The 25,494-nt window shown below is 39.5% G+C and overlaps 1 protein-coding gene across 5 annotated transcripts in view; it reads left to right on the top strand.

Moving 5' to 3' along the window:
* The window catches only part of LOC122842499 (WD repeat containing planar cell polarity effector), an 88,779-nt gene that overhangs the window by 17,686 nt on the left and 45,599 nt on the right, over positions 1-25,494 (top strand). For 2 of the 5 annotated variants that reach the window (XM_044136445.1, XM_044136443.1), the window contains exons 3-9: positions 717-801; positions 9,327-9,371; positions 13,819-13,869; positions 17,278-17,348; positions 18,214-18,273; positions 18,658-18,784; positions 24,934-25,070. In XM_044136445.1, the coding sequence (XP_043992380.1) occupies positions 741-801; positions 9,327-9,371; positions 13,819-13,869; positions 17,278-17,348; positions 18,214-18,273; positions 18,658-18,784; positions 24,934-25,070 (552 nt within the window). In that variant the 5' untranslated portion in view covers positions 717-740. Of the gene's footprint in view, positions 1-716; positions 802-9,326; positions 9,372-13,818; positions 13,870-17,277; positions 17,349-17,760; positions 18,068-18,213; positions 18,274-18,657; positions 18,785-24,933; positions 25,071-25,494 lie in introns of those variants that run through there. The other 3 variants (XM_044136444.1, XM_044136446.1, XM_044136447.1) reach the window with 3 other exon arrangements.

The following is a 25,494-nucleotide window of genomic DNA, read 5'->3' as shown; positions in this document are numbered from 1 at the left end:
GGAGGACACACTAAGGCAGTGGTCCCCAACCACCGGGCCGCGGACCGGTACCGGTCCGTGGACCAATTGGTGCCGGGCCGCGCAAGAAATAAATAAATATGTCCGTTCTATGTATTGAGACTGGAGGAGCTTTTATTTTGAAAATACTAAACCGCAAGCTGTCGGTTACGTCTTGCGTGCCAACATGCAGCAGAATGAGTAAGAAACAATGGCGTTGGTGTCGATTACGGTGTGCACCCCCCCTCCCTCCCGGTAAGAAACAAGGGGAACTGTCTTGATCCTTACAGCGGTCCCACTCCCTCACCCACCCCCATCCGCAGAAAATTTACGAAGGGTTGACCGGTCCGCTCCACTAAAAATGTTGGGGACCACTGCACTAAGGCATATCTGCTTAAAAGTTGCAGAATTTATTGCAGTATTTGAGGTGCTAAGTACAAACATCTTTTCATTTTGATATGAAAGGAATTACAGGATATAAAGAAATGCTGAATTGTTGGGGTGATTTTTGAGGACTTTACCAACTATATTGTGTCTGTGCTCAATCAGGTAAGTGTTACAAGCCACCTTAGACAAGTTTGGTGTTCATGCTCTGCTTGGCCCTTTTACTGAAACAGACCTTGCCATTTGTGTTCCCATCAAGATATTCAGGTCTGATTGTGTTCGGACTGCCCCGACTCACTCTCCATCTTTTATTTGCCTGCTGTCCCCTGCTGCAGACTCTGGTTACACTCCTCCTTCAGATGGCGTTCTGCCTGGCTGAACTGCACTTATGGTCCATGAAGAACTCGCTCCAAGTTAAAGGTGCCACTTATCACCATGTTCAATCTTCCTACCTCCTATAAAGTCTCTCATTGTCTCTTTTCTTCTTCTTCAACCCACTCGGTCTTGTTCTAGCGGTTCCTGTCAGCACTCACTTTGTTTTGACACATTGTCCTCACTTATATCTCCTTCAGCAATCTGACACTGACTCTTGCCCTACGTAATTCACTTTCTTGTCTGATTATTGCATTATGATTAACAGTTTTTGCCTACGTAAAATTGTATTTATAATTGTAATTGGCTCGATAAACACATTACCGCTACATAAATTTTTTTACACTCTACATGTTCAGTAGTGTTGAGAAAAAAAATAATGCACAAGGGCAACTTTTTTGTTTTTCTCAGAAACTAATAATGGCAAATCAGGTGATAAAGTATTTACTTTGTTTTGATGATTACCCATACATTTTTTAAGTCATCAAACAAGATTTATTGCTCAATTATTTTATTCCAGAGAGGAAGGGAGAGCTTGTGACCACTGCATATACTGGAATGATTGACAGCGCTAAGACCCTCCTCTCGGCTCTGATTGGTTGTGTCTGACCAAGTGGCGTATTCCTGCTGGTGACAGTAGAACCACATGGAGGAGGCAGAGGAGGTTGATTTTTCTTCTCACAGATCATCTGTCTCTCACTATACTTTAATGATATAGTGACAGTTTTAACAAATATGTAAAAAACATTATTTTTTTTAATGAAAAGTTTCATACTCCAGGTCTGAATTTGACAAAATGCAACATTTGCTGCAGAAACTTTTTAAGTATGAATTAATATTAGAAACCAGTTACAGAAACAAGCATTTGTTATGAAATCACAAACCAAAGGTGAGAAATGAGTTGATAAAATTTTTCTTTAATTTAAAATTAACTCAGGAACATCTTTCAGTGGATGCTGTTAGAGAAAAATAAAATTAACCCAGGAACTCCTCTATCATGATAAGATATATATATGAAAGCAATAGAAAACTGCCAGTCTTATTTTCCACCCGGCAGTTTTTGTTGGACATTTTTGGCAGTTTTTTTGCGATACTCTGCTAACCACCTATCAGTCCATCTCTTATGTCAAACGGAAATTCTCTTTTTTTTCTTGATTTCACCTTGCTGCTATTTGTCTTGTCTTTCACAGTCTGCTGAGCTGTCGGCAAAGATAGTGTCTCTCAGAGGCTGTCTGTGTGGAAATATGTGTGTCTATGCACCTATGTATTTACGAAAGGCTCTGTATCTTAGATGATGGTGACATGTCCCTATTTGTTTGTTTTTCCTGCTGTGTTTTGTGTGCTATCTTTGAAAGTATGGAGAAAAAAAGACCTGGTCGTCAGAGTGTGACTCTCACTATCTTTACTTTCCTCATGTCCACCTAAAAACAAAAATATGGGTTGAAAAAGTATCTTGTTGCTTTGCTTTAATGCTGTGTTCTTCATCCACAGCTTTGGTTTGTTGCATAGAGAGATTAAACAACAGCAGTTCACACATTATCCTGATTTTTAACAAGGCACCAAAATCATTTGGCTTTTAATTCTGTTAAACTTAATTTAGCTGAATTACAGTACATCTCATTCACTATTATAGGAGACAGACTTAAACTGCTAAAAAAAAAATCTGTACATTTAAAAATCTAGTACTGGGTATTATTAGTGTTTAGTATGGTCGCTTTACTGATTAGAATTTCAGTCTATAACTGGCCAATCACCAATCAGGGTCTGTCAAGACTACAATAGTAATATAATGACACAGCAGAACACTGAATTACACACTATTTATTCCTGTATACGCTCACTATTCATCACAAGAAAACATCAACAGAGACCCCCAAATCTCAAAGATGCGACAGAATTTGGTGTTCCAGAAAATAACATTTCATCTCCTCATGTTTAGACCCAAATCACACCTTGTTTTCTTTTTTTATATCAACATGTGTGGCAAGAATATGAGAGCTTCCTAAAGAAATCGCCAAATTACATTAAACTGATGACCATCACTTGTGCTGAAACAGAAACGGTTTACATGTGTTGTTGCTTCTTGCTCCAAATCATCTTTAAGAAACAAAAGTAACTTGTGCCAAACTCAATACAACTAAAACGTTTGACTCAAATCTTAGTTTAAAAAGACGTTATACTGACCAAATGTTATTTTTTTATTTGAGAAAAATTACAAGCAAAATCTCTAAAAAAAATAATTTTATGTTCTTGCTAAGCTTTCTGGGATTTAGCAAATAGAAACAATTCTGGAAATTCTAACAATGCTAAAGCAAGGACATTTTGGTCAGATTTTACTTCAGACAGTGAGAAAAAAAAATATACATAGTTTTTCTACTATGTATATTTGGTTTCAGCTGTATATATATGTATCCCTGTGTGTTTGCGCGAATGTGTGTATGTGTCCCATCAGCTTGTTGTATTAGCATGACCCTGCCTGAGGAGCAGCAGCAGAAGCAGCAACAGCAGTTGAGCGAGTGATAAAGAAATGATGCGTTGTGGGGGGCGCTAGTGAGCACCGCATGGAGTAGACGTGTTTTTTCGGGCTCCTCACCACCTAAAAGTAATTTCTTATTTATCTTGATTATCCATTCATATTCCGGTTCCCCCGTGCTTCGACTATCTGTCTTGACATTGAGGATGACAAAGCCCAAGGCGGATAAAGGAAAGAAGCAAGATAAGGCTTCAGAAGAAACGACGGAGCAGCACGTGCTGGAGCTAGCTAAGCAAGCTACAACGGTGGCAGGCGCTGATTCAGCATGTGAACGTGATGCGGGATCCTCTACTATCCTCGCGGCAATAAATAACATGAATAAGATAATGAACGATAGGTTTAACGATCTTGAAACAACTCTCGCCTCGACCCAGGCAACGTTATTAAACCTTGTCGACCGGATTAAAGAGGTGGAAGACGCTGCATCCAACCACGAGGGCCGCCTCTCCAAGCTGGAGGGACCTGTGCTAGGATCCAGGCAGAGAACGAGGCTCTCCGGTGAAGGTGATCGATCTCGAGGCTCGTTCCAGGAGGCAGAATATTAAAATCATCGGGTTGCCGGAAAAGATCGAGGGTGGTCGCCCCAGAGATTTCCTGATGAAGTTCATCCCGAACTGCTTGGTGTGGATCAGTTTCATACACAGCTGGAGGTGGACTGGGCGCATCGGCTGGGAAGCAGGCCGCCTGGTGATGGTACGCGCCACGGTAATGATAGCAATTCACTACTTCCATGTGAAGGAGACGATTCTTCGACTGGCCCGTCAACAGTTCCCCCTCCGTTTCAAGGAGAAGCCGATCTACATTTTCCCTGACTACCCGGCAGAGGTGATGAAGCAGCGGCAGGCTTTTGATGCGGTGAAGAAGCGGCTCCAGGATTCTGGAGCGCGGTGCGGTGTCCTGTATCCTGCGCGCTTACGGGTCACCGTTGGCTCTACGGATAAGACGTTCTCCTCGCCGCGGGATGCAGAGATCTTTGCAGAATCCCTACAGAGTCACTGAGTATCGGGAGGTTAGAGCCACTATGGTATGTGCTTATTGTTTTGTGTCCCTGGGGGTCGGAATCGGTTTTATAACAGCTGGATGTTTGTACCATAATCTAAGTTTGTTAAATTTGAGTGGTCAGAGGAGCCTTTTTGCGGAGTTAGTTCGGTATCTGTATGGCCCATGTGGCCCGGCTTCCTCTATTTTGCTATGTGGGGTTCTTATTCTCGCTTTGTTTGGGAAAGTGGGATGGGGGGAGGGAGGTAACTTTTTTGTTTGTCTTTTTTGTTGTTCAAAAGGCTTTTTACATGTTGCAATACACTGTCAGGCTAACACATGAGTGCTTTGAGGCCATTCGGTTGAACATTTCCTGTGTACCATAACACATCATTACAGGGCATAAACTTTACCAGTTGGAATGTCAGGGGTTTGGGGCATGTCCTAAAAAGGGCTAAAGTATTTTCTCACTTAAAGTCCTTAACAGCGGACATTGTATACCTTCAAGAAACGCACATAAGACCAGGCAGGGAGAGGTTATTGAGGTGTAGTTGGGCAAACCAAATTTTCCAGTCTACTTTTTCAGGTAAAGCTCGAGGGGTGGCAATTCTAATTCGTAGAACAGTTCCTTTTAGACATATTTCCACTGTGACTGATCCAAATGGTAGATTTATATTGGTAACAGGCTATTTATACTCCTTTCATGTCACGCTTCTTAACGTATATGGCCCTAATTTTGATGACCCAGGCTTCTTTAGGAAGATATTTAATATGCTCCCTGACCTGGCTGATACTCACCTAATTTTGGGAGGGGATTTTAACTGTGTGCTTGACAGCTACCTGGATAAGTCAACTCGAACAAGGCAGCCTCCCTCCTCCTCCTCTGCGGTTTTGAACACCCTTATGACCTCAACAAATTTGGTTGATGCCTGGAGGTTGCAGCATCCGGTGGAGAGGGATTATTCCTTCTTTTCAAATATGCATAAATCCTATTCAAGAATAGATTATTTTCTTCTTGATTCTAAATTAATATCTAATGTAATATCTTCAAAATACCATACACTTTTAATCTCGGACCACTCTCCAGTCTCACTGACTCTCGACCTCTATCATAAGAAACAACAGTACTTCTGGCGCTTCCACCAATCCTTGCTATCAGAGGAGACATTTTGTAAATTCCTAGACGATAAAATTTCTGAATTCCTAGACACTAATGATACAAAAGATGTTACAGACTCTACTTTATGGGAAACTTTTAAAGCTGTGATCAGAGGCCATATTATTTCTTTCGAAAAGTTTCTGAAAAACAAAAGGCGAGAACGCCTCACAGGAATTGAGGCTGAATTAACACGCTTAGAAGCTAACTACAAGTCCTCTAATGACCCTTTGACTTTACAAAACATTTTTGCTCTAAAATATGAATATAACACCATCCTGTCCAGACAGGTGCTTGATCAATTGTTCAAAATTAAGCAGAAACACTTTGAGCTGAGTGATAAGCCCCATAGATTATTGGCCCGTCAACTACGGGGCTCGCAGGCCAACAGGGCAATACATAAAATTAAGTCCAAAGCAGGAAAAATTATAACTGATCCAAAAGATATAAATGACTCCTTTAAGGAATATTATGAACGACTATACATGTCTAAGGCAAAAGGAAATATCTCAAACTGGCTCAAAGATCTAAATCTCCCTAAGATGAGTGAAGCTGCTCGTGAGGCTCTTAATGCAGACATCACTGTGGAAGAGATCCTGGATGTAATTAAAGCATTCCCCAAGGCCAAGGCCCCAGGACCTGATGGGTTTGGAACTGAACTCTATAAAAGATATGCCGGGAGAATTGCCCCTCTCCTTCGGAGGATGTTCGCTCATTCTCTTGACTCAGGTAAATTTCCCCCCACCATGTATGAAGCCAATATAACTTTAATATGTAAAGAAGGCAGGGAGGAGACGGAGCTTTCATCATATCGCCCTATTTCATTATTGAATTCTGACATTAAAATCTTCGCTAAAGTACTGGCAAATAGGCTAAATAAACATATTTCCTCTATTGTACACCCGGACCAAACGGGCTTCGTTCCTAATAGGTTTTCATTTTTTAATGTCAGACGGTTAATGAACATTATGTATCATAAATATGACAGTAGGTTTAAGGGAGCAGCTCTTTGCCTTGATGCTGAAAAGGCATTTGACCAACTGGAGTGGCCCTACATCCTGACTGTACTTGGGGAGTTTGGATTTGGTGATAAATTTGTGTCTTGGATCAAAATAATGTATGCTCATCCATCTGCCTCTGTCATTACAAATCAGGACAAGTCAGAGCGCTTTCTGCTACACCGGGGAACCCGTCAGGGTTGCCCTCTTAGCCCCTTGCTTTTCGCGGTCGCTATGGAACCCCTCGCCATTAGTATTAGAGAACACCCCTTAATCAAACCGATTCAATTGGGAAGCATTGACCATCACATTTCATTGTATGCTGATGATGTGGTGGTTTTTGTATCACATCCTGAGCGGTCAGTGCCAGCACTCCTAGACCTCATTCGGTCATTCGGTGAGATTTCAGGTTATACTATTAATTGGCAGAAGAGTGAGTTTATGTCATTAGGTGCAAGCCTCACTCCCGACTTTTTAGATAACCTATTATTTAAGATAACGGACAAACTGAAATATCTTGGGGTTATTCTGCCAAAGGACCCTAAACAAATCTTCAAATTGAATTTTCTGGAAAAAGTGGAGAATCTTCGGAAAGACATTGATAAATGGAGAACACTTCCTCTGTCGATGATGGGCCGTATAAATGCTATTAAAATGGTGTCCTTACCTAAATTTTTATATCTTTTTCAGGGTTTGCCTATTTTTTTAACAAAGGCTTTTTTTAAATCGTTAGACTCAATAATTCTACCTTTTGTTTGGGGCTTTAAAGCCCATAGAATATCAAAAACTCACTTATATAAACCAAGGAAGATAGGGGGATTGGGATTACCCTGCTTTCAGCATTACTATTGGGCAGCAAATGCAAGAGCCTTGGTATACTGGCAGGAAGGTGATGCACAAGAACTGCCTGCAAATTCCCCCCCATGGGTGGCTATTGAAAGAAGTGGTGTTACTGACAGCCTCTTCCGGCTCTTCTTTTTGCAGCACCGATATCCCCAGCAATTAGTGGGGTAAATAATTTAATCGTTTTAAATTCTTTGAAAATATGGAAGCAAATAAAACTGCACTGTAAATTGCCGGAGACCTCAGTTCATGCCCCAGTTTACTGCAACCATGCTTTTCCCCCATCACTATCAGATATGTCCTTTAAAAACTGGAGTTTGAAAGGCCTTAATACTCTGAAAAATCTGTACATTAACAAAAAGTTTGCTTCATTCGCTATGCTGAAGAGCTGTTTTTCCCTTCTAGATACAGATTTCTTCAGATACTTGCAAATTAGAAACTATGTTCGAACTAATATTCAATTTCATATCTCTCCCGGAAGAAAATAAATTATGCAAAATTCTGCTGGGCTCTCCAGGATCGAAAAAGTTTATCACGAGTTTGGTTGACATCTTTGCAGAACGAATGAACTTTACCACAGACTCCTTGAGGGCTGCATGGGAGGAGGAGCTGGGTTTGCAGATTGGGAGTGAGGTCTGGGAGGAGGGTCTTGGGAGGATTCGGACGTGCTCTATCAATGTAAGACACCAGTTAATTCAGTTCAAGGTATTCCATAGACTCCACTATTCTAAAGTTAAACTGCACAGAATATTTCCTTCGACATCTTCAAAATGTGATAAATGTAAGTCCGCGGATGGCTCCCTTTCTCATTTGTTCTGGACATGCCCCAAGCTCTTTCATTATTGGTGTGAGATTTTCAACTTGTTTGCTAAGGTTTATGGATGCACGTTGGTTCCTGACCCCCAGATTGCATTGTTTGGACATTCTCCTTCTTTAAGGACCTGCAGCGTTTCTATGCAAACGACAGTGGTGTATGGAATGGTAATAGCCAAAAAAGTAATATTGAGACTCTGGAAAACTGACAAGGTTCCTCAATTTAAAATGTGGTTGAGCGACTTCACGGAGATTCTTCATTTGGAGAGGCTACGATATGATGTTGTGGGTTCCTCTGATAGGTTTGGTAGTATCTGGCGTCCAGTTTTGGATTATCTTTCCCGATCCAGGGTCGACCCAGACACTCGCTCAGCTTCTTAATGTGCCACCTATGCCCTTATAGACAGGTAATACCATTCCTTAATAGTAGATAGTACTCAATGCAGTGTAACCTGACTTGCTGTTATAATATTTGTTTTTGTTGTTTTTTTTTTTTTTTTTGTTTTTTTTTTGTTTGTTTGTTTGTTTTAGTTTTTAGTTGTTTTTTTTTTTGTTGCTTTTTTTCTCTCATATTTTTGTTACTGGATTGATAAGAGTATACTGCTTTCATACAGAATTTTGTTACATACCGTATCTACATGGATATGTAAGTCTGCGTGTATATGTGCATATATATTTACTTATACTCTCATGTATGATTTATGTATGTTATATTCTGAAAACCTAATAAATATATATATAAAAAAAAAAAAAAAGAAATGATGCGTTGTGCAAATCTAAGACCGGCTGCTTATGGTTTTGGGGGGCCTGCAGGAATAACACTTGGGGGGAAAAAAAAAAAACTCAGCTCAGCAGTTTGCCTGTGTTATGTCTCCATATCTATCAGTATGGCTGTTTGTGCTTGTTGCATGCCCTGCATATGTTGACCATACGTTTCTGGAGCTGCACATCCTCTGCATCTACAGATTTGTCCCTCAGGTGGGATGGGTTAAGGCACACTCCTGTCGTTATTATTGCCTCTCTGCATGTCCCACCATTCTGTCTCTGAGCCCCCATCCCGATGCCCCACTCCCCTCTCTTTCCTACCTTCCATATTGGGTCTTATCTAAATCGCGGTGCTAGCAGACAGGACAGGCCACTAGCTGATAGTGATTGTTTATCCCACGGTGGGAAATTGCTGATCTGTCTTCTGCTTTTTCCCTGACAGCGAGATGCTCATCTCCCTTCCTTCTCCTTCTCTCTCTCCCCTCAGATACAGATATTGGCACCTATCAGTACTACGATAAAGGAGAGCCAGGTAAATAGTGTTTATATTGGATGTCTGTTTGTGTTTCAGATAAGTTGCGTGTGTCTTGTTTTTGGAATGTGTGTGATTTCCCTATATATAAAGAAGAGCTTTTCAGTGCCTGCTGACACACAGATTATTGGTCCAGCGTGATTCGGAGTCTTCCAGCCGCTAACCACACATACACTTGGTACACACAAAGGCTATTAGTATGAAGGATTTACACCCTAAAACCTTATATACACATGCACATACCACACACACAGATTATGGGGTCTCTGCGGTTCTATCTTTTACACTCCCTGTGTTCCTGTTGACCCCGGGGTCCTGCCACGCAGCGATAGGAAAACTAAACTGTTGACTTTCTCCTAGATCACATAGCAAGAAGCCCCATGCAGTCCAGCCTTATTTGGCCCTGAGGCCATGAGGCTTTCAGAATAACCAGGAAGTACTAAGATCGTTCGCTTGCAGCCTTGCAGTAAAATATGGTCAATATATATATATATTTTTTTTACTAAGTAAATCATGCATCTAACAAAAAATAGTCCTATTTGTCCTTCACTCCATATGCTGTGCCTCTGAAATTTGATAAAATGAAGGAAATATATATATATTTTTTAAGATAAAGATATTTTAGCACTTGTTGCTATATTACTATAAATACCCCTTGAAAGGTTATTTTATTTCAGTAATTCAATGTTTTAAGAAAAGTTAAAGGGGCAGTATTATGTGTTTTCCAGCCACATGGTGCAATTTGATTGCATAGTCATATAGCCATGTTGACTTAAGTTGCTATTAAAATGCTGTATATATCAAATAGGACTACTTCCTAATTTAACTCCTTGAATTAGTCCTCTGCCTCTTTAAAAGCTCCACCTTCAGGCAGTCATCACATCGTTAGCTTATTAATTCTGAGTATGGTGTAATTAGTTTTAGTAGATCAGCAACTAAAACTTAGGTTTTTTTCAAGCTAAAAACTAAAACTCCTGTTTTTATTTATTTCTCTGCTCAAACTTTTACAGAAAATATGGAAGACAGAGGCAGTTTTTTCACAAGTAAAACAAACACAATAATATTCAAGGCTGAGTGGGGTGGTCATGACAATGAACATGCAAATCACTCATGGTCCAGTTTCTTACCGATGCAAATGCTAAAAAATACCTAATAAGAGCTCTGCTGCCCTGGAAGTGGCCCTTGGAGTCTACGTTTTCGCCTTAAACATCTCAAATGAGATTTTTATTTGCTAGTTCTTAATGAAGTTATGTTCTGTGATTTAAGTATTGCAAATCTAAAATAAGTTGACACGTTGTTTAGCTATATATAAAGTAAATAGCTAAGACAAATTGACATTATAAGTTGTATGCAAATAAGGTATGTGGTCCAGATTTTTTTCATTCTTAAGCTGAAGTGTTACAGCTTATTATTTCCCTCTGAAATGTAGTAAGGGGAGAAGTAGAAAGTGACATGAAAAAGGAGAAAATCTCAAGTAAAGCACTTTGTACTTGGGTTGCACTATGTATTGTTAAAATGCAGGAAAAAAAGCACAATTATCAAATACTTACTCTTTCTAATTTAACCCAGCTCTAGTAGAGTGAGTTGGTGAGACTTATTAAAAGTGGGCATTGATAGAAATTTGATGAAACTGACTTAAGACTACTTACTATTTTCAATCAAATACAATGTTTGTGTTTACAGTGAAGCCTGGAAACTGCAAAACTCCTTCCAGGAGCTTCTGTCCTGTCCTGTGTGACGTCCAGGCGTTTTGCACATCTGAATGGTTTCCAGCTTTAGTTTCTTGATAATAACGATAAAAATATCCAAATTTCAACTTCTTGGAAAATTGGAATATGGACTACATCATTTTGAAAACCACAGACAATTTCCAAAAAAAGTGTAAGCCACTAAATGTCATCACTTAACAAGCTGGTCGTGTAAAAGGCGCCATATTTACACTTATTAATAGGAAACTCCAATGGAAAAGCTTCTTTCTTCCTTTGTCTCTATCCTTGGTTCTGTCTTCTCTTTCTTTCTTTAAATCCATTCAACTAAATGTACTTATTTATTTTGTAAAAATGTGACCAGAATAAAAAGGTTTCTGAGATTTTAGCATCCATATTTACATTAAGTAATCATACATCAATGATTTGTTTTCTTATTTTTCCATTAAAATTATCAAATTTCAATTAGTTATTTGATGTACTGTTAAAAAAAAAAAGACTTTTTCATTCATTTCTATTTATTTTGTACAATGCTTTCTCCATTTTTCAGGAAATATTTAGTCTTTCAAGCAGTTTCTACTCTTCTTTCGTGTTTCTTTAGTTTTTTTTCTCTTCTTGTGTACAGTAAGTCCCCCTGTCTTGTCCTCTCTTTTATTATTGTCACAGGCCTCTCTCATTCCTCTCATCTTAGAAGCTGCCTTCTCTTTTCATTCCAATCTTCAGTGGAGAGACGATGGTTCTTCCTCCCAAATCCTTTCATTTGGAGGATTACTAAAGTGTAGCTTGATATCGGAGCAGAGGGAGGAGAGGAAGAGGGAGGGAGGAGAGGCAGAGCAGGGTAGCCAAATCCCAATCCAGAAGCATCATAGCACTCATACAGCAGTGTAATGATATCCCAGGTTAGGAGTTGGCTTCACTTTCAGCACTTTACTAAATTACAGAAAATACGTGAGAATTTGACACTTGACTCTAACAAATGAAATAGAAAAATAGAAAAAGCGGTAAACAAAATTTTACTAAGGCATCCTTTCTATTCGCTCTTGACAACCATTTGTTTAATGTTTTGTAGGTATTTTGGTTTAATTTATTGTATAGGTGCTAAAAATTCTTAATTTTTATTTTGATGTTTGTTTCCTTTTAGATCAAAGTGCTTAAGAAAGCTTATCAAAGGAGAAATTTCTTCAATTCTTTCAATAGATTGATACTTGATTTCATAGTTTTTCTGTCATCTTTGTTTCAGCAACTGATCTAATATGGTACAAGTCTAAAGCAGGGATGTCCAAAGTGTGGTTCGGGGAACTCTGAGTGATTTTTTGCGAACCCATGACCACAATGACAGTTCATGCAGATAGACCCTCCTGTTATCTTCCTTGATGACATTTTCACAAATACATAAATAATTCTGCCTTATTGATGAGATTTCTGAATTCATTCTAATTGTATAGTAAATAAATGCACAAACATCAACTGTTTACTCAAAAGCTAACTTGATTAACATAGAAGGCACTTCAGAAAAAGAATAACTCATGTCCCGTTTCTGTTAAGACTGAAAAAATGTTTTTGAAAAGAATCAACCCTAAAAAAAGGTAATCCTGTCCTCTAATTACACAATTGTGTAAGACCTTGCTATGACTTATAGGTTTATTTTGTTTATATTTGACCATTTTAATTTTTTCAAGAAAAATAAATTATATTTAGTCTATTATTGACTAATAAGGAACAGAAAATATATATATATATATTTTTTTTTTACTATTTATTTAGAAGTTTTGTCACCCACAAGAGCTTTCCACTCTACTATTTTAAACCTCACAAAAAAAAGTTTGGAAATTGCTAATATAATATAATATAATATAATATAATATAATATAATATAATATAATATAATATAATATAATATAATATAATATAATGTAATATAATATAATATAATATAATATAATATAATATAATATAATATAATATAATATAAGAATTTTGACACTATGCAACAGAAATAAATGAAGGCGACATTTTTAGCAGTTTTATCTTATTTTAACATTTATCTTCAAACTAAGAATAAAACTGCCAACGGTTTGCAGGTTTGCCTTGCGACAAACTGGCGACTTGTCCAGGGTAATTCGAGTTAGCTGGAGAGGCACCAGCACTCTCCTACCCCACTGGGGACAAGGGTGTTAGAAAATGGATGGATGGATGGATGGATGGATGGATGGATGGATGGGTTTCCAGGTCTAAGGTTGTACTTTGTCAGGGTAATATTACTTCCACTTCCATCCACTAGAGGGAGACACAGGCTCATTGGAGCGGCTCCGGGGGGGTCCCCAGCTGCCAGTGTCCACCACCGTCGCCCACCACCCCCTCCACCCTGTTCATCCAGCCCCAGAGCAGGTGCCCATGTCTGGGCCTGTCTGGCCCTTCACCCCCTTATCTGATTAATAGTACTAATCCTGGAGGTGTTCCTGCCTGCCAGAGAGGCCGGCCACCAGGCTGGCCACTTTCATGCTCGGGGGCAGCCCGGCCACCAGGCATGGTTACGGATTGCGCTTTGCCAGAGGTGCCCCCCCACCCCACGCCCTCTTCCCTTTTGGAACCGAGGGGGTTGGGGGTGGGGGTGTCGGTCGAGCCGCAGCTTAGCTTTCTGTGTTTTTATTTACCTACATCCAAAAAGAAAACCCAGACCCATTCATAATCTACTTCTTTAAATGTATGAATCACTTGGCCTCTCTCTTCTTCCCCTCCAGCCAATCCCCTGGAGCATCACTACTACAATGAGAAACTCCAGTTCTGTGAAGGTAAGTTCACCAAGAAGGAATTCACAAAACAATCAATTTACTCTACATGTCCACTACGTTTGTGTGCGTTCGGACTTGTCGACCGTCTTCCAGAAATCGGTCACTGAACTGTCTCCTCTCTCTCTCTTTGCTTTTCACTCAGTAGTGAAATACAAACAGCCTTATCAGAAGACAAACACTCATCTCCCTGCCCTCGTCTCTCCCCCCCACCCCCACCACCCATCTTTCACACCCTCATTTGCATGCATCTGTTTGCCTCTTCTTCTTCTTAATAGAGCACTCTCCTCCTTAATCACTTTTTTCTGTAAAGATGAAAAGAGAGACTGTAAAATAAGAGTGTGGTTGCACCACAGTGAGAGAAGTGGTGCCTCCTTTCCTCTTGAATTTATATATATATATATATATATATATATATATATATATATATATATATATATATATATATATATGGAAGAAAACTCAAACACGCCACAAGTCCCCAAGAATAAATATATCCAGCTCTCCACAAAGATCGCTCTGTGTGTTTGGAAATGACTCTGTGCTTCCGATTGAATATTTAGTGAAGAAAACAAACAAGCAGCTGAGTTTTATAGGTGCTTTTGAGACTTTACTTGGATTACAAGCTTGGAGTGAGATTGTCTTACACTGCCAAAATACAGAATCTTTTGGTAATCTTTTGGTCTAGTTTCTAGGGCAAATAGCTGGGTGCACTTGAATTAAGGCCAACTTAAACATAACTTTTCAGCAAGAAATAGATTATTTTAATTCAATAATTTCTTAATATTGATGGAAAAGTGCTGGTTCCACTTATAACATGGAAAAATGCTTGTCATGAGTGAAATAATCCGCCAGTGGAACCTTTTTATTAATATTAAGTAATTATTGACTTGAAACAAGCTTCTTTGACAAAAATGACCTGGTGAGATTTTGTGTTTTTACATTCTAGCATGAGTGTGTTTCTGTTACATCCTCAATATTGTGCTAGGAAGACCATTTGCTTTCTTTTTTAATCGCACCTAAATGTTTCGGTCATCAAACCAAATTTGATATCAAACCAAGAGTACCTGAATAAATATAAAAAGCAGGAATTTTAAGGAAAAAGCTACTGAATGAATCTATGTGAAAACGTAACCCAGTACCTGCTTGTCCCGTTCCTCAGATTGGAATGGCTGATGTCCCTGTAGAGGCATTTAGTTTTACGTTTCATTGGAGAATCGTTTTAATTCAGCCACTTTGGAGGTTTTTTCCATATAAATGAAGTGTTTAACTTTGAGTTAGACTTTAACTAGGCCACTCCAAAACTGATTTGCAGCCCTATAGAGACAGTTTTGCTGGTGGGGTTTTGGACTGTTGCATAATACAAGGGAGTCTGAGCTTCAGGTCACAAACTGTTACCAGTAGTGAGCAGAATATATGTTTTCCCCAACTACAGGAAGCCCTATGGGTTCTGAAGCTGAAAAACAGCCCCACACCATGACACTTCCACCACCACACAAACTACTGCTGGTAGTATTTTGTTCTTCATCTGAAAAGCTGGTAATTTCAGACTAGTTGGAAGAAAACCCAGACTTTTATCTCATGAGTTTCTATACATATTAGTCCTAGAGATCATAAAGGCATTCTTTGGCGGTCGTTGGACAGTCTTTGTGTTTTTCTGGTCAACAGTGGTTTGGGCCTTGCTTTTCCATGTTGCCAGACAAGTTTAGGTTTTTCTTGATTCTACAGGTTTGGTAATAAATAGACCTGGATGTGACAAAAAGCTAGGCTAATTACGAATAATTTATGATTTGGCAAGGGAGACATTACAAATTCATATAGACTCAGGCTGGTTGTCCCTCTAATAAAAGAAAATAGTGTTTTGTACTTACTCAACTTATCTTTGTCGGATATGAAAATGTGAAAGATGTAAGGAAACAAATACTTTTTAAGGACCACTACATTTTAAAATGTAATTTAACCTATTCAGTAATACCTTTAAGAAGTTTTAGAAATATGTCTAATTATATAATGCTAAAATCTCAAAATACTCCCAGTTAAAGTTTCCATAATTAAGAAAGCTCTTGTTTTAGTTTACAAGTGCCTGATGATAAAATTGAAAATGAACCTTACCAGTTTTTATAATTTTGTGATCAGTCGTTTGGTAAAAATAATCTGTTGCTTGTTTTTACGTTTTATGGAAACTTTAATTAATCGTAGATTGTGCTTTTCATATTTCTTTTTACATAATTACAGATTTAAGAAAAATCATGGATCCTATAATAAGAAGCTTTGATTCATGTTCATTTACACGCCCCACTACGTGTATCGCCACCGATGGTAGGAGTGTCTAGAAATTTTTTATTGCACTAGCGATGCTGAAAGTATAGAAAAATCTTTCATTTGCGTAGTTACAATATTTAGAAATAATTGTTTTTAACAAAAGTATCAGTAGCAAAGTTATTGGCATCCCTAAAAGTCCTTTAATGCACATCTGATTAAATCTTTTTTGTGTTTTCATGTATTACTTTTGTCAAGTTGATAAGAGTTAATGATAATTTCTAACGAATAATTCATAGCCCTGTTTTTCTTATTAAAAACCTTTATCTGTCCTACCTTCAGTAATGAACACGTGGGGTTTGCTCAACTCTAGTTTAATCGGAAACATGTCCTTCGGTCAGGTAAGACTAAGGTTTAGCTTTACGGCAACAAACCCTCCAGCTGGGTCTGGCATGAGAGAAAGCATGAATATGTGGAGAAGTACCTCAGTATGGTGAAGGATCTGTGATGCTGTGGGCTATTTTGTCTTTCAAAGGCCCAGAGAACCTTGCTGGCGTGCACGGCATCGTGAACTCTTTGAAATAGCAGAAAATTACAAATGTAAACTCTGCAAGTAAAATGAAAACAAGTCGGCGACAAAACAATTATCCCTATCAGTACAGAAATGGTTGATATGGAGCAAAATTAGTCTTCCTAGGCTGAGAAGTATCTTGTATGATTATCTTAGCTAATTGCTGCTGGCTAGTCTAAAGGATTTGAATGGGGGAGTGACTCGAATAGTAATTAATTTCCATCTTTTCAGAAGACAAAGAAATCAGCTACACTTCACCTTAAAACCATTTTGATGAATAAAACCAACTAAAACGTAACTATTTCTGCACTCATTGCACCTTTCTGGTTTCATTCAGACTGTAAAAACTGAGGCAGTTTATTTGGGTCTACTTTAGTTTCTTTAACACCTGTCATCTCTGCCTTCATCTTTTCATTCCACATCACCTTTATTCCACCTTTTTATGCTTAAACTGCAACCAAGTTATTAAATTCTTTCCCCACATTCCCCAGGATTCCCAGGGGTGTTGTTTTAAAGAGTATCCCTCTCTCCTCTGTGATTAAACGATCGGTCACACGATCTCTCCACTCTCCCCTCCGTAGCTCGAGGCTATCCGCGGACCCCCAAGAACCGCTGGCCAGAGAAGCTGCGCGACTCACTGAAGGAGTTGGAGGTAACCTCACTCCACCTCTCCAGTACTCCACCACCACCACCACCCCTCTCTCCAGCTTCTTCTTCCTCCTCCCCTCTGGGGATTTTTGCCGTTTTCCCTTTCCGAAACGGCTGATTGATTAACAAATAGGGGCATTCTCTGTCTGCCTTCGCTCTTCCCCCGTCATCCTCGTTTGTTCTCGTCTCTCCTTCTCTCCTTCTCCTCTCTCATCGCCTCCCTTTCGGCCGACCTCTGTCATCGGACGGGATATTTGAGGGGATCAGGGGGCCGCGGACTCCCCCCTCCCTTTTCTTTCCCTTCCTCCCTCCTTCTCTTCCACCTTCCTCATTCACCTCCTTCTCCTGTCTTCCCCTCTGTACTTGTGGCAGTACAGACCTAGCTTTGTTTGCTGGAACCTGTCTGTGGCTGTTATCCACACACACATGCACTCAACCAACCCAACCACCTCCCTCCTCTTACCCGTAACCATTGTCTGAAACCAGAAACACCCAGCACACCTCCTCTCTCTCCGACCTTCTCTCCTCCCATCCAATCACCCCAGCTGGGCCTGGAATGTTGCAGGAATGACTGACCTTACACTCACACACACACGCATACTCACACACACGCACACACACATGCAAGCAAGCAGTGGTTACCTGCATCCGTTTCCCCTCTTCCCCCCCTGGACCCGCCCCTCGGTTAGCAGGAACTGCTGGAGTGAGCACTTGTCTGGACAGGTATCTGCTACCACAAACAACTGTTTCCCTTTTTTGTTTTCAGTGTCTCTTTCAAACATTTTCCAGGGTTTTCTATAATTATTGCATTGTTGAAGCAAAGTTCTGTGCCCTCTTTGCCTTACACTGTCTCTACTATGTCCATTCAGGAGCTGCTGCAGAGCAACACCTGCGTTCACACCAGATGGAGAAGCAAGTACTGCTGCCAGGTACACACCCTTCGCAACTCAGCACCCTCTGGGTTCACACCGACACACACACACACACACACACAGGCACCTGTTAGTGCGCATCAGTGAAAGAGCTAAACTGGACAGTAAAATCAGCTAAGAGATTAATATAAGCACATTATGGGAAACTAATATTACAACATTCCTCTAAGTCAAAAACCTTAAAAGCAAATCTGATCTTCTCTCTTTTTTTATTTTGATCTCATGATAAATTTTTAAACCACCCCGCAGAAAACATAAATCTTACCTAGTACATTACCTTTAACTAGGATATTCATTATGACAAGCCAAACATTTAAAAGCATTGCACCAAAATAAACTGGGATAAACGTTAACCTGTCAGCTCCATTGTGATGTGTGCAGTTGATGTTGAGCAATGGAGTGCTGGTGACTGTCACCCTCAAAGGACCTCAACTCGATCAAGTGTGTGTAGACCGCACGTTAGTGGGTCGACTTCCTGCCAACACTGTGACTGATGGTGAGTTGTACCGTGAGTAAGAGTTTCTCTTTCATTACTATTAATCTGCTTATTACCATCCCAAGTCCACACAACCAAATAAAACCCAGAACTTGAAGGTGGAATCAAATTAAGTCTGAGATCGTGATAAATACAGTTTTACCTATTTCTGCCGTACAGTCCATCCTTACAACTCAGTTTCCTACAAAAACTCACTCAAGGCTAATAGATAAAAGGATGGTGGACATAAACAGTAAAAAGTCTTTAGATACTATTACACTGAAAGCAAAAGCTTTACTTTCTCTCAGCTGCTGAGAAAATGTTGCAGAGTAAAGTGGAAACATATTCAGAAAATCCAGCCAAGAGAAACTATTGTGAATCTGCTAATCCCACCTGCTCTTGTTGAAAAGTTGTTATAACATTTGATTAAAAAAAATTACAAGTGTCCAATGTTTGGCTCTGCGCAATATTTTTTGTCAGATTCTCCAACAGCAATGCAACAATATTGTTGCTGTTACCCTTCAATGGCCTTCATTGTAGGCTCTTTCTATACTGCTGTACTGAATCTCAACTTAAATTATGACTAAAATGATTCACCCAAAAATTCTGAACATACACTGCAAACACAAAATCTTACCTAGCAATTTTGGTCTATTTTCTAGTGCAAATATCTTGGTTAACTTCAATTAAGACAAAACTAACTTACAAGTTACTTTTCAGCAAGTTATAGGAACTTGTTTTAAGTCAATAATTACTTCATATTGATGAAGTAATTATTATAATTAATTATTAGTAATTAAAATCAAAAAAGTACTTTTTTGATTGGCAAATTATTTCACATATAGCAGTAGATTTTTCCCCATATTTTAAGTGAAATAATCTGCCAATAGGACGCTTTAATCAATATTAAGGAAATAAGCTGCTATATCTTACTGAAAAATTAATTATTAGTTAGTCTGTTTTATTTCAAGTCAACTAAGATATTTGCACTAGAAACTAGAGCAAAGATACTTGGTAAGATTTTGCGTTTGTGCAGCGTACAATCAGTTTAATAAGTTCTCAAGCTTTTAGTTTTTAGCAGTGCATTTCATGGAGAAGTAGCACTCAGATTTTATTCTCCACTTATCTGGAAAAATTGTAGAAATATTTTACAATTGGGACATTAAATTTGTAGGTAATGCACAGTACATTTTATTTCCACTAATAAAATTGAGTTGACTTATTTGTCCGAATGCTCATATTTATTTAAAGACCTTTTTGGCTTTTTTTCTTTAGCTGTTTTAATTCAAACTTTTGGTGTTTAAAAATCATCATCCACTCAGTTTCTCTCGACCTGTCGGTGTTGACTGCTTGCCTACACCTGCGCTTCCTCTGCATGCACTTCCACGTCCACCACACACTTCCCCACACTCTGTCACGCAGTCGCTCTCTCACACAGGCGGCGACTCACACCATAACAGGTGCCACAGGTGAGCCAGGCGACTCTTGCTAGCTAATTGCGGGCAAATCCTTTTGTGCTGCGTGTGTCCAGGGGCCTTCCCTTAAGAGCATCCATCAGTGTTTTTCCCTCCATCGCGCGTTACTCCAGGGAGCGCCGTGCACCCCCCACCTCACCTTCCCCTTGCTCTGGGCTCCCTCGCTCTGCAGACCTGGCAGGAGAGAATAAGAGGCTGTGGACAACGGCCCAAATCTGCTAATTATTTCTTTCTTTCTGTATCAATTATTTGTTCATAACACCGCCCTCCCCACTTCCGCCTGGGGTCTCGAGACACTTGATAAAGCCCCCACAGTGCACACATAGCACACCCGTGTAATTACATACACACACATCCTTTTTCCCTTTTGCATAGGCCAACAAACACTTACTGTATGTCCACTTGCATTTACACACCTAAAAGAAAAAGACTTGCACACACTCAGGTACACACTCGCCTCCCACTGCGCTTCATTCAAAGCCTCAGAGGGCACTAATTATTAGAGTAATGGTTGTGAGAGGGTGGGTTCCGGGGATTTTGTGTACATGTGGGGGGGGGGTGTGTGGGATGGGGTGGGGGGGTTGCAGTCAGATTGGGGTTCTCACATCTGCCACTTGTTAAATTAGGTTGAGACAATTAAAAGCAGAGAGCCAGACCAGATCGCAATGTCCAATACATTTATCAATACTGGAATCATTTACATTATCAACTGGGCTTGTGTGCGTAGGCGTGCGTGCGTGTGTCCATGTTTGAGTGGTTATGCCTAGTAGAGTAGAACTTTCATTATTCAAATTAGAATTTACAATATTTTCAACTAACAAACATAAAAGAAAATATCCGTAGAGAGACAGGCACACACATCAGGTGAGTTTTGACCTGCTTGTTGGCAAAGTTCAGGATTGTAGCCGAGAGAGGAGGCTTATTAAGATGGAAATCTAAAATATTTCAGTGGAGATGCACCGATCTGATCGGTCAAGATGCAGAAAAGAATTTATGTTAGGCGAGTTATTCAGAATGCAGAGTTGAGTGAATTCCTATTAGTGCTCATATGTTCGCATTTACAATATAAAATGGTTGACGCTGTTTGGCTTGGAAGATTTTAAATAAAAAGACATTTCAAAACCTACCCAGACCTTAAAATTATTTTTTGCCATTTAGTAGCACAATTAAGTAACTATGTTCCTTCAGGTTTTATAAAAGTGCTACATATATCAAATATGACATTAAGGGAATTTGACTTCATAATTTAATGCCATGAAAATGAGTCTCTGTCTCTTTAAGAAACTTCTGATCTTTCTGAAACTTTGTTTTCAGGAAGTCTTCCCAACAGCACTCCTCTAATAACCCCAAACCAATAGGGTGGTAAAAAAAAAAGTGCTGGTTCAAAGTAGCTTGTATAATGAGCTCAGCAGATGAGCAGTTCCACTTGATGTTTGCTAATTGCTGCTGCTGCTAGTCTGAAGGAGTGGGGGAACTTCGGGGTAGGGCTGCTCTGTGAGGTGGAAGCTCAGAAGCTTGGAAACTGGAGCTCCGGTGAACCGAGGTCCAACCAGGCGTTTTGCACAGCTGAATGGTAGGGATGGAGATTTAAAAATTTCTTAAACATGCATGAAAGAGTCAAGGGCAACACTGAAGGTATGTTTTTGATTAGGGAATAACAACATAACATGATGTGAAACTCAAAGAAGTTGATTTCACATAGTATTGCCCCTTTAATGTTTTGACTGAAAAAAAAAATTTTTTTGGTCATATCTGACACTGACATAATTTAAAAATTTTGCATGTATTGATTTACTTTCAGTTGACTAAGCGTCACAGTTGTAGCTGAATCTGAAATTAAGCTTCACCATGGTTTGCAATGGCAATTTATTTTCAACTTTGTAAAGCGGAAAGAGGTTGTGAGTTTTTGGATAAAGAAGAAAATTCATAATTCTCCAATTCTGCATTTAACAGATTCAACCAAACTACAGACCGCTTTTTTTTTTTTTAAAGTTTGAAACAAAAAAGCCAGTCTGTTTTCTTTTTCTTTTTGGAAGTTGGTTTGCTGTTCTGGTTTAAACTTTGCAACCTGGAGGCCAGTTTAACCCTGTTGGAACAACGAGCTCCGATTGCATCACACTGAGTGGCAGATTACGAATATTCTACCGCATCAAAGTATTACAGGTTTCCATTGGCCGACGGCTGGGCCAAGTTGAGCATATGCTCCACGATTAAGCATCCTTAAGTGATTTTTCATAGCAGGTTTCATTTCCCCGTGTTTAAATGTGCTTTGCTTAAGCCCATTGGCCTCTTATGTCAACATGCTGCAGAGGAGATGGCATTAAATGGATTTAGGGGCTCTGTGTGTGTGTGTGTGCGGTTTTGTCTGTGTGTGCGCAATGAGATTGCTCTTTGCATCTGACTGGATGCATTTTGTGCATGTGTTGGTGTGAGTGAATGTGCATGCATAAAATAATGTTGCAGACCTCCAAGTGTAAATGCTTATGTAGCTTTCTGCCCATGTGACTACATACACACCACAACGAGCTCCTTCAGTATGGGCGTATGTGTGTGAGTCTGGGAGCTGTTCGTGGATGGGTCACGCAATTCTGGCCCCTAATGCCAAATCAGCCACCTGGTCCCCAGATTGGACCGCGGCCTGGTTTGGAAAAGAATGGGATTATGCTTTATCCCGTTTATAGACACCCACAGAGATCAATACTAAACTGCATTTAACTTGATTCGTCTGTAATCTATTACAAAGACGCTTACTATTGCATTAAATGTTGTTTCTAAAAGCTAAGGCTCGTTAATGGCCGTATGTGGGGGGTTTTTTGGTAACGGTTTAGTTTTGAACCAGTTCTTTACTGTATAATCCAACTGACAGACTCTGTTGACCTGATTTTAGATGCTAGTTTTTTTCTGTGTTTTTTTTTTTATTTTATTTTTTTGTCAAGCCGTGTTTGCTCTACTCTCTTGAAAATTAGCATATTAATTCAAAAATTTCCACACAACAGGATGATTCGAAGCGCAATCCCACCAATATCCTCCTGTTTATAAATACACACGGCGCGGTTAATTGCCGGTTAGACGTTTAAATCTCGGGGTGCAGCCTCACCCGTTCAACTCAAAGCAGGATTTCTGAGAGACATGTGTAGCAACCCCCTTCTCACCCTCCCCTCTTTTCCATTTAATTGGTTTCATAAACAGATTAATTTGAAGGAGAGGGTGGGGTGCTGAGGGGGGTAGGGGGGGCTTAATTGGTAATCAGCGTTTCCATGCAGCTCCAGAAAGAGTTGAACAGGATCAAGTGTGTTCTTCTACTATTTAAAAGTGTGTGTTTTACAAAGAACACAGAAAAAGTTGGAGAGGAAAGAGGAAAAAATGTGTATAAAGGAAGCAGAAAAAGCTAATTTTGGACACCGAACACTAACTAAACAGTGTAAACGTGTACAGAAGAATATTTATTAAAAAAGCAACAAAAAAACTAACAAAAAAAAACAGGGTTCAAATCTGACCTAGAAGAAAGCCATAAGAGTTCATGTGCTGTAGAAGCTCTACCCAAATGAAACAAAACAAAAAAAGAACTTTTTGGCCTATATTCTTAATACTTTGAGCCCAAACTAAAACCACACTTAACCTCAAGTGCTCAGTGGTGGTGGCCACATCACGCTGTGGGTATTCTTCTATTCAACAAGGACAGGGAAGCTCGTCAGAGTCGATAAAAACAACTAAATTCAAGGCAGTCCTTGAAGAACACCTGTTGGGGGCTGAAAAACACCGTAGACCTAGACAGAGACTCTCTTTAAAAATGGAAAGTGACTCTTAGATATTCAGTGACAACTACGATGTAATGATTTAGATCAAAGCATATTTAGGTGTTAGAATGCGGCAAGCCAAGTTCAAGTTTACATTTCAGCAACAAAGCAGTTCAAAGTGCTTTACGCCATAAAGACATAATACAGTAACTAGTTATGAAACAAGCAATAAACATTACATTTTGTCAAATACCATCATCAAAATCACTTAGCAAATACACATCAAGTATATTGATCAATGTTCCAGTTGTTATTAATCAAAGGCAGTTATAAACATGCGGGATTTTAACTTTCATTTAAAGGATCTCTGTGTTTTGGAGGTTTTGCAGTTTTCTGGAAGTTTGTTCCAGATTTGTGGTGCGTAGATGCTGAATGCTGCTTCTCCATGCTTGGTTCTGGTTCTGGGGATGCAGAGCAGACCAGAACCAGAAGACCTGAGAGGTCTGGAACATCAAGTCTTTAAAGTATGTTGATGCTACACTGTTCTGTGATTTATAAACTGTCAGAAGTCAATGTCCAGACCAAAATCCAATTGATAAATGTTGACGTAACTTGAAGAGTTTATCCATTCTGATTGAGGTCAAGCTGCTTAGCAGTGAAGAATTTGCAAATATTTCCGTCTTTAGAAGAAAACATCTTAAAACTGTAATCCAAAAGACTTACAGCAGTAACTTTAGTGAAAAATGTCTCTACAAAGTATATCTGAAACAGGGTATCAGGTTGCCATAGCAGCCATTACATTGTTATATTTTTGCAGTGATACCTAAACAAAGCAAAAAGGACAAGCTGTAAGATTCTCAGGAGCTGACTGTGCAAGGCGATTTCTTTAAGTGTCCTCTCTGCTGTGTAAAGCTGCTGTTGTCCTTTCAGTTTAGGGTAGTGATATTGAGTGTGGTGATGTCATTTCCAGCGGTGCTGAGCGATCGGCTGGTTCTGCTGTCCTTCCTGGAGCAGAGCCAGGTCGCCGGCGTCTACCTGAACAAGAAGAGCCAGGATTCCCTGGAGACTGGCAGGCGAACAGACAAACTCTCACCTTCTGAAATCAAGGTACAGAAGGCCGCCTTGATGTGTGTGTGCACGTGCGTGTGTGTGTTATGTTTTCAGGTTGAATTTAGCGACCATAAAAGAGGAGGAGACATCCAATGAGACAAAAAGGAAAGGTGTCATGTTTTTGTTCTCTTATCTCTGGCCAGTTTTTTTTTTTTTTTTTTTTTTGTTTCTTCATCTCACCTCATTTCCAACACTCTACAGTTTTCTTTTGGATCACTGTCACATGAAATCGAGTGATGTTTCTCACAAAATTAAACATCTTAAAAATTCTCCAAACAGAAACCTACAAATTGTTCTAAAACGTTATAAGCATCTAGTCTCATAAGTGGCAGTAGTTTAAATTTGGGGGCTGTAGGGTCAAATACATTAATACTGAATACATGTTGTTTCATTTATATAAAATAGAATTAGATGAACTAAC

This window comes from Gambusia affinis, linkage group LG13 (genome assembly GCF_019740435.1).
Source record: "Gambusia affinis linkage group LG13, SWU_Gaff_1.0, whole genome shotgun sequence".
NCBI lineage: Eukaryota > Metazoa > Chordata > Actinopteri > Cyprinodontiformes > Poeciliidae > Gambusia > Gambusia affinis.
This window is presented reverse-complemented; position numbering and strand designations above follow the sequence as displayed.